Source organism: Heterodontus francisci, chromosome 7 (genome assembly GCF_036365525.1).
Source record: "Heterodontus francisci isolate sHetFra1 chromosome 7, sHetFra1.hap1, whole genome shotgun sequence".
In the NCBI taxonomy this organism is placed as follows: Eukaryota; Metazoa; Chordata; class Chondrichthyes; order Heterodontiformes; family Heterodontidae; genus Heterodontus; species Heterodontus francisci.
The window spans coordinates 116284788-116301339 of record NC_090377.1 but is presented as its reverse complement, the minus strand read 5'-3'; the positions used below and the strand labels follow the sequence as shown (position 1 = coordinate 116301339).

At 41.3% G+C, this 16552-nt stretch overlaps 1 protein-coding gene across 1 annotated transcript in view; it reads right to left on the bottom strand.

Moving 5' to 3' along the window:
* agap1 (ArfGAP with GTPase domain, ankyrin repeat and PH domain 1) overlaps positions 1–15382 on the bottom strand; it is a 727575-nt gene extending 712193 nt beyond the window's left edge. The window contains exon 1 of the mRNA XM_068035975.1: positions 14820–15382. Within this exon, the coding sequence (XP_067892076.1) occupies positions 14820–14985 (166 nt within the window). The 5' untranslated portion in view covers positions 14986–15382. The remainder of the gene's footprint in view (positions 1–14819) is intronic.
* Positions 15383–16552: the final 1170 nt, after the last annotated feature.

Below are 16552 nucleotides of genomic sequence, written 5' to 3'. Positions count from 1 at the left end.
ATGGGAACACTGAGTTAAATTTTATATGTGACTCACAGTATGTACCCATGCAGTCATAATGAAAAAATGCTTCAACAACTCTAATCTACGAGATTGTGACTTGAACAACACAAGGATAGAGGCTAACATTTAAGCCAGGCCTGTATCACCGAGAGAGAGATAAGAGAGATTTAACATTCAATATTCTGCATCAATCCAAACAGTCTACACAGATCAGCAGCAACAATGGTTCACAGGTCACATTTCCCAGCTGCAGAATCCCCTCTCGGGAAACCTCTCCCAAAACACTGTTCTCCACATACTGAATTATCCATAATTTGCTGAACCAGAGTTGCTGAAGTTGTTGGAAAACTCTGTTACAATATCTCCAAGCCTTTCAGTACCGTCAGCAACCGGGGTGAAATTTGAGACTGCTGTCCCAATCATATCTGAACTGTGTTTCTTAAAACACTCAAAAGCTAGTAACAGTAACCAAAATGAGATAACAGATATGACAGCAACGTTCATAAGTTATAAAATGTGACATCATTCTCGAAGTAGCGGAATTCGTTTAATAGCTTGTTACGAAAGTACTTCCATTTGTTGTTATATTTTGAGGACCTATGTTTTAAAACTGAAAAAAGGATTCCATAGATGTTGGACTTCGTGTTTTTCTTTAATAAAAAAAGAGGTCATCGTAAGATCTTTTGGACTTGGTTTGTAAACAGCCCTTACTGGAAGTCACCTGTCTTCAGATAATTATCCGCCAGAGGTTTTTTGACTTGAAGATGTTTACAGAGAAGTGAAAGGTCAACATTTATAGAGGTCAGGAGGCTTGACTCTTGAGATTGTTTTTCGTTTCACTTTGGACAGAGTTGAAGTTTAAAAAAAACAGCCAGGAGAGCAGTCACCCAAGCTCAGCCTGTTCCATCTCTTTGAAAAGCCTGCCAGTTTTTCCATTTCTTTGAGAAGCTCTTAGAAGCGAATGTTAGAAATAGATGCTACATTCGTCCTAAAAGGCCTGCTTTAAACCCCTGTTGCCACATTTCTCCTGAGAAGCTGGAAAATCCTGCTGGATAAATCCTCGAAGCCGCCTGAACAAATTGCTCCAGAGGAAGGTCCCAGTGACAGCCGTCTATGTGTATTTTGGATGCCAAACCAAAAAAGGGACAACTGACATCTTTCCATATCTTCTCTTTTTCTTCAAGAATTAGCAAGTATCTGGCCAAAATTTTTTTGTAACAGAGCTCTAAAAAGAAAATCTTTTTTCTGGATAACCGGTGTGTGTGTGCATGTGTGTGTTTGTGTGTGAGGGGCTAAGGTAAAAAGGGAACACACATATTTCAATGTGTGTGTTAATGCCTAGCTTCATTACTGATTAAGTCTTGTTTTATAATAAACTGATAATTTTGTTGCTTATTAAAGAAACCTGGTTGGTGTATTTCATTCTGGATAAAAAGAGTCTATGATTGACCGTATCAGTAACTGGGTAAACATTTAAATATATGTTGTGACCTGTGGAGAAGTGGAACTAGAAAAAACAGTGCACTCCTCCTGCCTCGGTTGTAACATATAAATGGGGGCTCGTCCAGGATAGCCCAACTCCGATGACGTGCAATTGTAAGTGGGGTAGTAATAACTGGATAGAGGAAAAGTAAAAAATAACCAGATTTCTTGTGCATAAGAGTAAAGTTTCCACGACCGGAATGTCTTCCTTAGTTGCTACGACCTTTCTGGGGAAGGAGGATGTATCCCTGAGCAATTTGAGAAACTTGACCAAGGTTAGACTAAAAGATTTGGCAGACCTGTTGGCATTAAGAGTTAAAACCAGGAGCGAAGAAAGCAGAGATAAGTGAAGTAATAGCACAGCATTTGCAATTGGAAGGCGGCGGCAAACCACTGGGCAGTGCAGTTGAATTACTAAAATTCAGTTGCAGATAAGGCAATCTGAACATGACAAAGAAAAAGAAAAAGCAATAGAATTGAAAAACCTTAAGCTTAAACAGGAAAGAGAATTGACCGTGAAAAAACTCGAAATTGACAGAGAAAACGGCAAAGAGAGAGCATTTCAAAGAGAAAGAGAAGAAAGAGAATTCGAAGTGAAAAAGCTAGAACTAAGCAAAAAGAGTGGCCTTGGCTCCAAGGAAAATTTTGGTGAGGAAAGATCTGACTCCAGCCCAGGACCCAGTGGAGAGCTATTTACATTTGTACAAGCCTCCCAAAACTTTAGGAAAGGCACATAGAGGCATTTTTCATTTCTTTTGAAAAAATAGCCAAACAGATGTAGTGGCCGAAAGACAGCTGGATACTACTTATGCATAGCAGGTTGATGGGTACAGCTCATGAAGTTTATGTCATGCTTTCTAAGGAGGCTTCTGCGAATTATGAGATGGCAAAAAAGGCTATTCTTGCTGCTTATGAGTTGGTCCCTGCAGTTTACTGGCAGAAATTTTGGAACCTCGGGTGAGGATCTGGGAAGACTTATATAGAATTTGAGAGGGTAAAGCAAATTGATCATTGGTTGTGTGCACTAAAGGTAAAGGCCACGTATGAGAACCTAGGGAACTAATTCTCTGGAAGAATTAAAAAATTCACTCTCTCCATTAGTAAGAATCCATGTACAGAATCAGAATGTTTCAACAGCCAGGCAGGCAGCAGAAATCGCTGATGATTATGAGCTTGTTTATAAACCCAAACCCTTTGCCCGTCACCCCCACAAGGATAGAAGATGGGAGAGTGGAAGGAAGGCAAGTAGCCGGGGACAAGAAGGGTCAGCTGGGTACGCCCCAGGATCATCTTCTCAGGCCAGAAAGGAAGATGCTGTGGGTGGAAGGAAGGTCTGAAAGCCTAAGTGTTACTGTTGCCACAAGGTGGGACACCTTTGTGCAGAATGTTGGAAGTTGCGGGGTAAACCCTTGGGACTTATTGGGGTACACAAAGCCAATGTAGTGAAACGGGCCCTGACCAAGAGTACAACAGATCAGGCTGTAGCTCTGACTGCAGCTGCAAGGCCAAGTTCAAAAACCACGGTGAGTGCAGGGGACATGAATAAGATACCTGAGCATTATAGGGAATTCTTGTCAAAAGGAAAACTAACTCCGTATCCCTCAAGTGAGGCAGGTAAACCTATAGTTATACTTGGGAATGCAGGAGTCACCCAAACTTTTTTGTTGGGAAAAGGCATGACTTTTCCACCAGATAGTGCACTGAATGCCAAGGTTTTAGTGAATGGTATTGGCAGGGAGTATCAGGTGCAACTAGAGTGTGACCTAATGTTTGGAACAGTAACTGTAGGAGTTGTCCATAGTTTGCCTGTACACGGAGTTAATCTATTCCGAGGGAATGATTTGGCCAGAGCAAAGGTAGTAGCTTCTCCAGTAGTCCCAGAAGAACCAAGTGAAGTTAAAGAGACTAAACAGTTGCAGGAAAAAGTTCCAGGGATTCTTCCTTCATGTGTAGTGACCCTAGCAATGGTTAAACAAGTTCTATTATCAGAGGTAAAACTGGCACCACAGTCAGATAGTCGAATATCTGAAACTTTCTTTGGGGATTTGAATAATCCTAAGGAAATGTTCAGCAAGTCTTTTTAGTTTTTAGTTTAGAGATACAGCACTGAAACAGGCCCTTCGGCCCACCGAGTCTGTGCCGACCATCAACCACCCATTTATACTAATCCTACACTTATCCCATATTCCTACCACATCCCCACCTGTCCCTATATTTCCCTTCCTATACTAGGGGCAATTTATAATGGCCAATTTACCTACCAACCTGCAAGTCTTTTGGCATGTGGGAGGAAACCGGAGCACCCGGAGAAAACCCACGCAGACACAGGGAGAACTTGCAAACTCCACACAAGCAGTACCCAGAATTGAACCCGGGTCGCTGGAGCTGTGAGGCTGCGGTGCTAACCACTGCGCCGCTTCTCTGATCAACGCTCAGCAAGCCAATCCAGAGTTAAATAAAGTGGCACAATCAGCTCTAGCTGAAGCAGAGGCAAAAGGAGTTCCGGAAGGCTACTATATTAAAAATGGGATTCTGATGAGGAAGTGGTCACCTCCTCACAGACCTGCAGACGAAGAATGGACGGTAGTTCACCAGATGGTGGTATCGCCGGGAAATATTAAGGATAGCACATGAAATTCCTATAGCGGGACATGTAGGGATCCGGAAGACCCAATCACATATGGGTCAACATCTTTAATGGCCAGGTCTTTTCAAGGACGTGGTGCAGTTTTGTAAAACGTGCCATACATGCCAGATTGTGGAAAACCGCAACCTGCCATCAAACCGGCACCTCTAATTCCCATACCAGTTTTTGGGGAACTATTTAGTAGGGTGTTGGTAGACTGTGTAGGACCTTTACCGAAAACAAAAGCAGGGACACCAATATATACTCTCTATCATGGATATGGCTACTCTGTTCCCAGAGGCCATTCCTTCGAGAACAATTTCTGCTAAGATAGTGGTAGAGAAGCTAACTCAGTTCTTTACTAGATGTGGATTACCAATTGAAGTTCAATCGGATCAAAGTTTCAATTTTATGTCTAAGATATTTCAGGAAGTTTTGGGTATAACACAGTTAAAGTCTTCAGCATACCACTCACAGACACAAAGGGCTTTAGAACAGTACCATCAGACCCTCAAAACGATGTTCACGGCATACTGTCATGAATATCCCCATGATTCGGATAAAGGGCTAGAATTTCTTTTGTTTGCCTCTAGGATTAACCTAATGAATCTACCGGTTTTAGTCCATTTGAATCAGTTTATGGACATGAGATAAGAGGTCCTCAAAAAACTAATTAAAGAAAGATTTTTTAGAACAGAGGGACGAATCTTCTATGTTAGATTATGTATCCGTGTTCCGGGAGCAGCTCACGAGAGCCTGCAAAGTGGCTCAGGAACATCATAAAGGTTCCCAAACAACCATGAAGAAATGGGCAGACAAGCACGCCAAGACCCGATCATTTCAACTAGGGGATAAGGTTAGTATTACTGCTTTTACAGGGTGAACCGCTGAAAGCACGGTTCAGTGGTCCATATAAAGTGGTCAAAAGAACTGGTAAATTATTTGATTGACACCCGAGGTCGCCGAAAAAAAGAATCGACTGTGTCATATCAATATGTGAAAACAATATCATCACCGGGAGAAGGATAAACAAGCACAGATATGTCAGCTAGTAGGGACAGTGAAGGATGAAAGGGATAGTGAGGATGAAGCGCAGGAGACTTAGACAATTCTTAAATTGAACCTCCTACTATCCGCTTAGCTAATACTGAATTGTTAGGGAGATTGCACATTATGCGTTCATATTTAGATGCAGAATGAGAAGACCTAACAAGGCTGTTCAAGGCATTTAAGAGAGTCTGTAGGGACAAGCCAGCAATTACAATCTTAGCCACACATGATATGGATGTAGGGGAATCCTTTCTTAAAAAGCAATAAGGATGCTATTTAAGTCCAGAGAAACAGGCCGAGGTAAAAACAGAAATCCAATACATGCTGGAAAACCACCTAATTGAACCCAGTCAAAGCAGCTGGAGCTCCCCAGTGGTGTTAATGCCTAAACTTGATGTCTCAACTAGATTCTGCATAGACTACAGAAAGGTTAATGCAGTAACAAAGGCAGACTCCTACCCAATTCTTTGCTTGGAAGACTGAATTGACAGAGTGGGCAGTGCCACGTTTCTTATCAAAATAGATTTGTTAAAGGGATACTGGCAAGTTCCTTTGACACCCCAAGCTAAAGAAATATCAGCCTTTGTCACATCAGTCGGTCTTTTCCAATGCCGAGTGATGCCATCAGGGATAAAAAATGCCCCAGCCACTTTTCAGAGACTAATGAATCAAGTGGTAGCTAGTGTTCCTAACTGTGTGGTTTACCTTGACGATGTGCTGGTATACAGTGACACTTGGAACAACTAGAAGCTCTGTTTAGAAAATTACAATTGGCTGATTTAGTGATAAACCTTGCCAAAAGTGAATTTGCAAAAGCCAGAGTAACCTACCAAGAACATATAGTAGGGAAAGGACAAGTGTTGCCAAGAACAGTGAAAGTACAAGCATTGGTGGAGGTCCCCACTCCTAGGACTAAGTGAGAAATCATGAGGTTCTTGGGGATGTGTGGTTTCTAACACAAGTTTGCACCAAATTTTAGTACTACAGCTGCTCCACTGACAAATTTGCTACAGAAAAAGAAAACCAAGATAGTTTGGTCAGGGGCATGCCAAGCATCTTTTGAGAGGCTGAAAGCCATTTCAGTTAATGAACTAGTGTTGGCTGTTCCAAATTTCACTAAGCCCTTCAAGGTAGTAATTGATGCTCATGACGTGGGGGTTGGTGCAGTCCTGTTACAAGGCGATGAATCAGGTATAGAAAAGCCAGTCGGTTACTTTTCCAAAAAGCTAAATCAACACCATAAAAGATATTCAACAGTGGAAAAAGAAACCCTACGCTTATTACTAGCTCTTAAGCATTTTGAGGTCTATGTCTGCCACGACTACAAAGAGACACTGGTATATGCTGATCATAACACCCTAGCCTTTGTGGCAAAATTCACGAACCAGAATGCCAGACTATTCTGATGGAGTTTACTATTGTAACCTTATCACTTAAAGATTATCCACATTGCAGGAAAAAACAATCTAATTGTGGATGCCTTATCTCAAGTTTAACTTTGCTTTGAGATGTCTGAGTGCAAAGATGGTACAAAGCAGCACTGTATTAGCTACAAGTAAAGAGTGAATGAGAATGAGTGTGTAAATGTGTTTTAATATTTTTTCATCTATTTTTTCCACACTTTGAAATGAAATGCATTTAAAAATGGTGTTTCATTCCTCCAAGGGTGGAGGTGTTACGAAAGTACTTCCATTTTTTGTTAAATTTTGAGGAATTGTGTTTTAAAACTGAAGAAAGGATTCCATAGATGCTGGACTTTGTGTTTTTTTTTTAAAAAGGTGATCATAAGGTCTTTTGGACTTGGTTTGTAAACAGCCCTTACTGGAAGTCTTCAGATAATTACCCAGCAGGGGTTTTGTTTTGACTTGGAGAAGATGTTTACAGAGAAGTGACAGGCCAACATTTATAGGGGTCAGGAGGCTTGACTCGAGTTTGTTTTTTGGTTTCGCTATGGAGAGAGTTGCAGTTTTAAAAAAACAGCCAGGAGAGCAGTCATCCCAGCTTAGCCTGTTCCATCTCTTTGAAAAGCCTGCCAGTTTTTCCATCTCTTTGAGTAGCTCTTAGAAGCGAGTGTTAGAAATAGAGAAATTGATGCTACATTTGTCCTAAAAGGCCTGCTTGAAACCCCTGTTGCCACATTTCTCCTGGGACGCTGGAAAAACCTGCCGGATAAATCCTCAACGCCGCCTGAACAAATTGCTCCAGTGAAAGATCTCACTGACAGCCATCTACGCACATTTGGGACGCCAAACCAAAAAAGGAACAACTGACATCTTTCCATATTTTCTCTTTTTTCTTCAAGAATTAGCAAGTATTTGGCCAAAGTATTCTTTTTTGTCATTTTTTGTAACAGAGCTCTAAAAAGAAAACCTCTTTTTTTGGTTAACTCGTGTGTGTGTGTGTGTGTGTGTGTGTGTGTGTGGGGGGGGGGGGTTATATATGTGCGTGTGTGCACACGAAGAGCTAAGATGAAAAGGGAACACACATACTTCAATGTGTGTATTAATGCTTTGCCTTGTTAAGTCTTGTTTTATTATAAACTGATAATTTTCTTGTTTATTAAAGAAACCTGGTTGGTGTATTTTGTTCTGGGATAAAAATAGAGTCTATGATTGACCATATCAGTAACTGGGTAAACATTTAAATATATGTTGTGACCTATGGAGACGTGGAACTAAAAAAGACAGTGCACTCCTCCTGCCTCGGTCACAACAAGATCAGCACAGAATTTACATGCACAGGCTCTCAGGATCCTCACACAATGAAAGGGTTCAACACATACTCCCAAAAACTCAACCGATTAAAATACAACGACTAATAAGAAGTGACCTACTGCTTAATTGCTTTATTGGTGCAGATCAATATAATCAAACTTTTACTTAAAAACTTACGTTGAGGAAGTTGTAGAATATTTTTTAAAAGTCATCGGACTGCAATAGGAATTCAGCATTCAATTCTGAATCCAGCCTTGCAGTACTTCAGTAATATGTATTTTCTGCTCCCGCTATGCCTTATACTGCAACTCTTGACAGGATAAAGAAGAAAAAGTTTGACCCTGCACCTCACTCATCCTATATCGGAGCTGGGATCGGTCAATCCCAATACAAGCTGACAACAGTGGGAAAGTGCTTTATTAAACACATGAAATGAGCAGAAAATTTATGGAAAAAAAACACGATGCTAGATTAATAGGATTGTCCTTTTCAGTTGTACCACACAGCTTATCCAAGTTATGTTAGGTTACCTTTTTAGATAGCCATGGCTCTGTGAAGTGCTTTGGAACATCCTAAGATAGAGAAAACTGCTGTACAAATGCAATTTGTCATTTCTTGATTTATTATTTATCCAACTGCATTTTTAAGGTTTATATTTAGCCTCATGTTAATTGTAACATCCCACTTTCAATGGTGTGTACAGATTCGTGTATTTTTTTGTTAAACTGCCCTCACCCACAGTCTAATTTCATGTACCACAACACAGATTTATGGTGAACACAGAGATTTCAATCTGATTTTCCCAAACCCACAATCCAGATGGAGGCTTTAACAAAATATGGCAAGTTTCATTACAACATAGGGACTCGTTGATTACGCGCCTACTATTTATAGACCATAAGAACCACTAATAATGTATTAAAGCAATGAACAGCAAGTTCTTTCTGCAAGCCATTCTACCCTCTGGTCTTTAAGTCAACCCAGTATTCAGCTGTAGCGCCGACAACAATGAAAGCAGTCAAAATCCACGTGTGGGCAATGAATGCCAAGTGTACCTACTTGCATCAATTTCAGAGGCCAAGACCACCATTACTGTGCTGGTGCCCTGAAGCTGCACCCGTGCAATCCAGTCTATGAAGTACTGAAAAATTTAGGGTGACATTTTAGGTAAGGAATCAACTTTTTACAAACTTCGGACTGCGCAGAAAAAAAAAATCTCAAGGTCCGATAATAACAAGAGGTTATGATACACAGCGTGTCAAAGTACATAAATATCCCACCAATTAGTAATGGAGGTGACACACCATCTTATCTGCACTGCATCATCTCAAAGTCTAGTCACTGCAGATAGGACCAGAGTGAGTAAAAGCTGTTTTCTAAAAATTTAATTCATGCAATCAATTGGGCCTGAACCAGACTCTTCTACTACGACAATCTGACATAAATTACAGGCAGTTACTCCCATTTGGGTGCTCAGGGCATGTCCAAACATAATCCCGGTGGATGCAATACAAGTCAGAGTTGCAAGTCTGTCAAACATTAGAGGCACTCTCACTGCTGCAGCTCACATTCTTGTCTATACAGGTGGATTCTGACAGCTTGTTTTGCCCAAAAAATGTTATGGTCAGATCATAATTTCTACAGCTGGTAATAAAAGAGACCCGAGGGTTTCTTACTTGGAGGATTAGATTGAGTACAAGCTGCTGGTGTCAGATAATATGATTAGGAAGCAAATCAACAACTACACTATACAACAGAGACATGAAGAATTGGAGACAACGTTACACATGACTAAGATGAATGCATTCATCATGCGTAGATCGGAAATTATATAAAATGGGAAGGAATAAGAAATCATTATGTACATTATAATTTCATTTGGAGATAATTATACACAGATAAAAGCAGTGTTTTTCTAAATGAATTAGAGTGCAGTGGTCAAAAATAGATCCAAAATCCACTTATGTGCCACTTTGAATAAACACAACATTCTGCATTTGGATCCACAACATTATGTGAAAGCAGTCTTCAGAACACTAACAGAAGATCAGCATTCAACACATTTCTTAATACAGCACTACATATTCAGTCCCAGTACATGACTTGCTTAATTAGATAGATAGCTATTAGGCTGACAAGATTCATCGGGAGATTCAGATTAAGGCAAAAGTATGCCTAACAAAAAGCAAGAAATGAAATTAATTCAGTATCACAGTCACAGACTTTGAAGAATTTTTGTTGGGTTCCGTTTTGTCCAGAAGGCATTTGGGTATTTTTTGGATTTATATAGCTTTATACTTTCACTTGATCATGACAAACATTGAAAATCTAAAAAAAAATCTAAAAATCTAAAGCGGACCACTAAGTAAGTGATTTTTATTAGCGGTTACAAAGTGTACTTTTGCTCATCAAGCTCTTTGAGGCTTCGACAAAAGAAAGTTGTAGGTTCTTACAGCAAAACCAAGGGTGCGTATTAGTGTGTTCCACTGGGCTATCTTTAGGCTACATTACAGCATACCTTTTCAACTGGAGTCCACCAGCCCCTGTGAGGTCAACAGTTTTCTGTACTTGTTGACTTATGACTAATTTACTCATTTTAAACACTAATTTTAAAATCTTCGACACTGAAAGCACAGTTTGCCTTTAGGTAGCTGACCTTGTCTTTCGAAAGTTAAGACAAGGAACTCAAGCAGATTGTTAATGTGTTCTATCCAATCACAGAGAAAACTTTGAAAATCACCACAACCAGATGTCAATACAATGTGCATCTTAAGCCTGTAAATCAAGAACATTGTCAGGAGCAGGCTCCAATGTTTCCTAATACTTACAGTTCTGCAAAGTAAAACTACATAAACAGGAATTATATAAATACCCTAATCAAAGGCTAGAATGTTTCATACTTCTGAAACTTTCAAAGTCCAGAACATATATAAAGATCCAAAATTTTTACCCCCAGTCTTTTGCCATTTGTCCTCCTCTGTATATACAGCCTCTGTGTTTTCCACTTATTTACAACAGTCTTTTATCATGGAAACATAGAAAGATGCACAGCACAGAGGAGGCCATTCAGCCCACTCTGTCTGTGCTGGCTGAAGAAGAGCTATCCATCAGCCTTTTTGATTACTTTTTGTACCTATGTGATGGCTTTTAGTGATTTGTACACATGGACATCTAAATTCCTTTGTCCCTCCACATCTAATCTCTCACCATTGTGGAAATATGCAGATTTGTCTTCCACTAGTGATCATTAGTACTAAAAATGAGAGCGGTGAAAAATGAAAAACGGGTATTTGTCCCATCAAAGCTCATCCCATCATGTTGTCTAATTATATTTTAAGTAAACTCAATGATTTTTCCTTGCTTCATAGATTATTTTACTCATGGACTTTTTGAGATATATGTACAAAAGATACTTTCCAATAATTTCTATTTATGCCCTCTGGTCCTGTTTTCTTGGCACATTTTGAATCTTAGTTTACCTTGTTTTCAACTTCAATACTTTGTATACTTTGATGAGGTCACCCTTAGCCACCTTCTTTCCAGACAGTAAATCTTGAACGCGATTAATTTTACATCACCCCCTTTACACTGGAATCAGTGTTGCCGCTTTATTGAGTACCCTTTCTAACGCAGGTACTGTTTATCCTGTTTGCAGCATCATGACCAAAAGTGAACACAGTATTCCAAGACACTATCAGTGGCAAAACTGCAGACACAATATTTCGAGTCTATTTAATTGAAAAAAGTGTTATGTGCCTGTGATTCCCCACAAATTGGATTATGAATCCCCTGGGCTGTCAGGGATAAAACACTAAGTACATTTCTAGTGACCAGGTTCGAGGGGCCAACTACAAAGAATGACATACAACATTAAAGGGGGCTGTAAAGAAGGGGGGGAAATTGGGGGAAAAACAGTTTTTGCTGAATATAGTGTATACCAGGGCACGCAATTAATCTAAAAACAAGTATCTGTACACCCTCAACATTGCTAGTTCAACACTTTGTACACATGCTTTTGCAGTTAGTATTTCACTGATCATTCTATTATCAGTTTCCAGCTACTCCAGGGAAATTACAAATCTCCACAGAAGAGGGAAGTACTTCCTGGAAACGACGGCAAGAGAGACCCATATTTCTAAGTGAAAGAAATGTTGAAATGACATATTCTTTTGCAGAACCAAAAGGAAATATGGAACTCACCAACAATGGTGGTAAGCTCAGACAATCCATTCTCTGTATGTACTTCAATGTAACAGCCACTGCACAGAATGAATGCAGCAGCTGGAATATATGAAATTTTCTGATCTATAAAATGTTAAAGGTACCCATAACTGCTGTTACAAAACGCTCAAGTTGACTCACCTTGCCACTTATTTTTCTCTCCCACCCCTCGATCAAAGGGATAGCATAGTTTTCTCCTGGTAGTCTGTCTAAAATTCTAGAACTCTCCATCTAGTCAACTACTTTCAAGTTTGTCAGTCTATTAGCTATTATTTACAAACACAAAAATCACAGTGATCATGGTTACAAATATACAGTTCCTAAGCAGTACTAGATTTATACATATGTAGCCCTTAGCCTATTGACAACAGAAAGCATAATGTGGTAAGGCTCTTCCAAGACAGGAACTTACAAATCATCCATTTCAGTGTTTAGTATATCAGTGAAAATATGTCAGTAAGTCACAAAGAGTAAGAGGTGCCTGATACTGTATAGCAGTTATTGGTGAGATTGGCTTTTTTTTCCATAATCAGCAGGGACTGTAACAATCCCCTCCCATCCCCAAAGCACCATGCACACCCACACTGCACACCAAAGTGGCTGAACACTCTACTCTTAATTTAAAGTTTACTTATTTCAAGTGATCTCAATTTGATTTTTAAGCACTAGATTTCTACTTTGCTGTGTTATTTAACTAGCTTAAATTATTGAGCAATTTAAATTTTAAGCACAAAATGACTGATTTATCAACAGACTGCAAGCTTTGGATTGGCTACAAGTACTCAGCATGCACATGAGCCAAATGTCATTCTTCTGTACTGTATGCTTCCATAAAATAATGCTTGAAAAGAATGTACCAGCCTTGTCCTAGGTGCGTGGAAAGTATTCATATTTTCAGTCTAACAGAGACATTAAAACAAAAACACCAGCAAAAGCATTCATTCCATACACGCAACTCAAAGAAGACATTAACGCTAAAGCCACAAGTAGCTAATAATATATCAAAATGGCTCACACATTTAAATTATGTCTGGATCATGCATTGACTGATACAAGAATGAAATGGAAGGCACAAGTTTAAGTAACTAACTTGGGATACAGTTATAAAGCACACAGGGATATAACACTCCAAAATTATATGCAACCATAAAGAGATAATTTATGCCAGTACACAAGGTCGCTTTTAGTCCATAATTCTGAAGCTCCATAATTCCAGCTCCACTCGTTTCCCGATGTTAGTTGACATCATAACTGTGACTTCAAGGAACTTTCAGCTGGGGAGGGGGTTGAACTCCCACAGACCATGTTTTGACTGGGCAAAGGATATGGTGCTTCTACTGTGAAATACCCCAAGCTGCTGGGGTTATGCTTTCACACCCCAGCCAGCCAATTGCTGTTCTGGCTCCCTTCAAGCTTCAGTACTGCCATTTAACTGCTTTAGTGCAGCATTAAAGGTGGAATATAAACACACTATAAGAGAACCCCATCAAAAAGGATCCAAAATGAATCTCATAATGCAAAGCTACAAGTCCTCAGAATGAATTAAAATATCTCAGGCAGGGAGTAACTAACTGGGTGTCTGTCACAGTTTGTTTCCCCTGCAATTGAATATGGCCCTCTTGCTAGTTAAAATTCTGACTGTTGTTTTATTAACACATCATCATTCTTTACAAAATCAGTGAAATAAGCCATCCTAGTACACTTTTACTTTAGCAATTCAATGTAAGTGAAATTGCAAATATGTAACATTCACCCACTCTATTTGTCCAGGACATCATACCAATAATGTGTTCATTTTTGACCATTTCATTTCATTTGGTCGAATGAAACCTATATTGCACATCTATAAAAAAGTCATTGCAAAAAATTAACAAAACTGCTTCAAATTCAGGATCTCATTACAGCAGGATGATACTGTATTATTTCCCATTTGCTTTTATTGGTTGAATTCCCAGGTATTTATTTGTAATCAGCAAACATTTATTCTCACAATGATGTAATTTAAACTAAAAGAAAAACATTATAAAATTATTCAATAAAGGACTGTCATAAAAATATAAGATTTGACACACGATAAATCAGCAACACATGGGCTTAAGTGACACAACTTCCTTCTGCAAACAGCAGTGCATGCTTGACATTAAATCGGTACAATTCTGACCATGCCTTTGAAAAAAAAACTTGGCTCATTCAGCGACAAGTCACTCAGTATCAAACAGATTCTACATGAGCAGCTAACAGTCTCCTGGGACACAGACAAGATTTTTTTTTTAAATACCCTTGGAAGAAAATTCTTAAATTCACAAAAGCGTAACCACAACATGCAACGACTTGGAAATCCCTTGCTGTAACAGGCCCCAAAAGATGAGGTGCAACAAATCTTGCTTCATTTACGCACGGCTACCTGAAGTACTGAATAAAATCGACCAATAATGCCACCCTCGCTAAACTCGTTTTCTTCCACAGGCTACTGGAAGATTGCATTCAATCTCAGAACCAATTTGTCACAGTCCTCATTCATACAAGAAGTTGGGGAAAAAAACAACTTAAAAAAGTTCTTGACAGCCATCCATTTTCTCTTCAGTTCTCACCTTTTGCAGTATTTTTTTCTCTCTTGCCTCCTCTCTTTGCCAACAACTCATTAATGTGTTGTGTGTGTGTGCCTAAACCATCATCATCAAACCCTGTTGTGTCCCAAGCCCTCCCTGTTGTCTGCTACTTACCCTCGATGCTGATGACATGCTCCCTGATCTGGTTCTGCAGGATGGGCTCCTCAATCCTCTCCAGCAGGTCGTAGATGGAGTAGATGTTGGGGTGGACGCTCTCGAAGCGCTGGATCTCGGCTCGGATGGCCGCCGAGTTGGCCAGCTGCTGCTGGTAGTTCATCATTTCAGAGCCCGAAAAAAAAACCCCCCAAAACAACTGGGGAGGGAGGCTCACACAGACAGGGGGGGAGGGGGAAGGCCAGACTAGAGCAAGACAACCTCTCCCCAGCCCTGCAGCATCCTCCGCCTCGCACACACTCTCTCCCCGGCCAAAAGTGCCACAGACTCGGCGAGGATCCGCTCCATAAGCCGCCGGGGTGTGTGTGCGCTGTGTCTGTGGCAGGGTTTTCAGCCCCGGCTGCCGGTGCCGGTGTGTGAGGGACTCGGGGGCTCCAGTTTCTCCTCACATCCCGGTGTGGGGCCAGGAGCAGCAGCAGCTCTCACACCGGCCTCTCTCAATGTCGATCACCGGACCCCGGCGCCGCTGCCTTGGAGAAGCCGTCTCTCTCTCTCTCTCTCTCAGTCCCGGAGCCGCGGCCGCCGCACCAGCACCGTGACGTCACCTTGGCGTCCAGCTCCGATTTGTCCAGCACATTGTCCCAGCAGAGCAATGTCAACACAGCACAGTCCCAGCAGGGCAATGTCAACACAGCAGGGCAATGTCAGCACAGTCCCAGCAGAGCAATGTCAACACAGCACAGTCCCAGCAGGGCAATGTCAATACAGCAGGGCAATGTCAGCACAGTCCCAGCAGGGCAATGTCAACACAGCAGGGCAATGTCAACACAGCACAGTCCCAGCAGGGCAATGTCAACACAGCAGGGCAATGTCAACACAGCACAGTCCCAGCAGGGCAATGTCAACACAGCAGGGCAATGTCAGCACAGTCCCAGCAGAGCAATGTCAATACAGCACAGTCCCAGCAGGGCAATGTCAATACAGCAGGGCAATGTCAGCACAGCAGGGCAATGTCAACACAGCAGGGCAATGTCAACACAGCACAGTCCCAGCAGGGCAATGTCAACACAGCAGGGCAATGTCAACACAGCACAGTCCCGGCAGGGCAATGTCAACACAGCAGGGCAATGTCAACACAGCAGGGCAATGTCAACACAGCACAGTCCCAGCAGGGCAATGTCAACACAGCAGGGCAATGTCAACACAGCGCAGTCCCAGCAGGGCAATGTCAACACAGTAGGACAATGTCAACATAGCACAGTCCCAGCAGGGCAATGTCAACACAACAGGGCAATGTCAACACAGCACAGTCCCGGCAGGGCAATGTCAACACAGCACAGTCCCAGCAGGGTAATGTCAACACAGCAGGGCAATGTCAACACAGCACAGTCCCAGCAGGGCAATGTCAACACAGCAGGACAATGTCAACACAGCACAGTCCCAGCAGGACAATGCCAACACAGCACAGTCCCAGCAGAGCAATGCCAACCCAGCACAGTCCCAGCAGGGCAATGACAACCCAGCAGGAAAATGCCAAACCAGCACACTGTCCCAGCAGGCTATGTCAACACAGCAGGATAATGCCAACACAACACAGTCCCAGCAGGACAATGCCAACACAGCACAGTCCCAGCAGAGCAATGTTAACACAGCACTGTCCCAGCAGAGCAATGCCAACACAGCAGGACACTGTTATCACAGCACAGTCCCAGCAGGACAATGCCAACACAGCA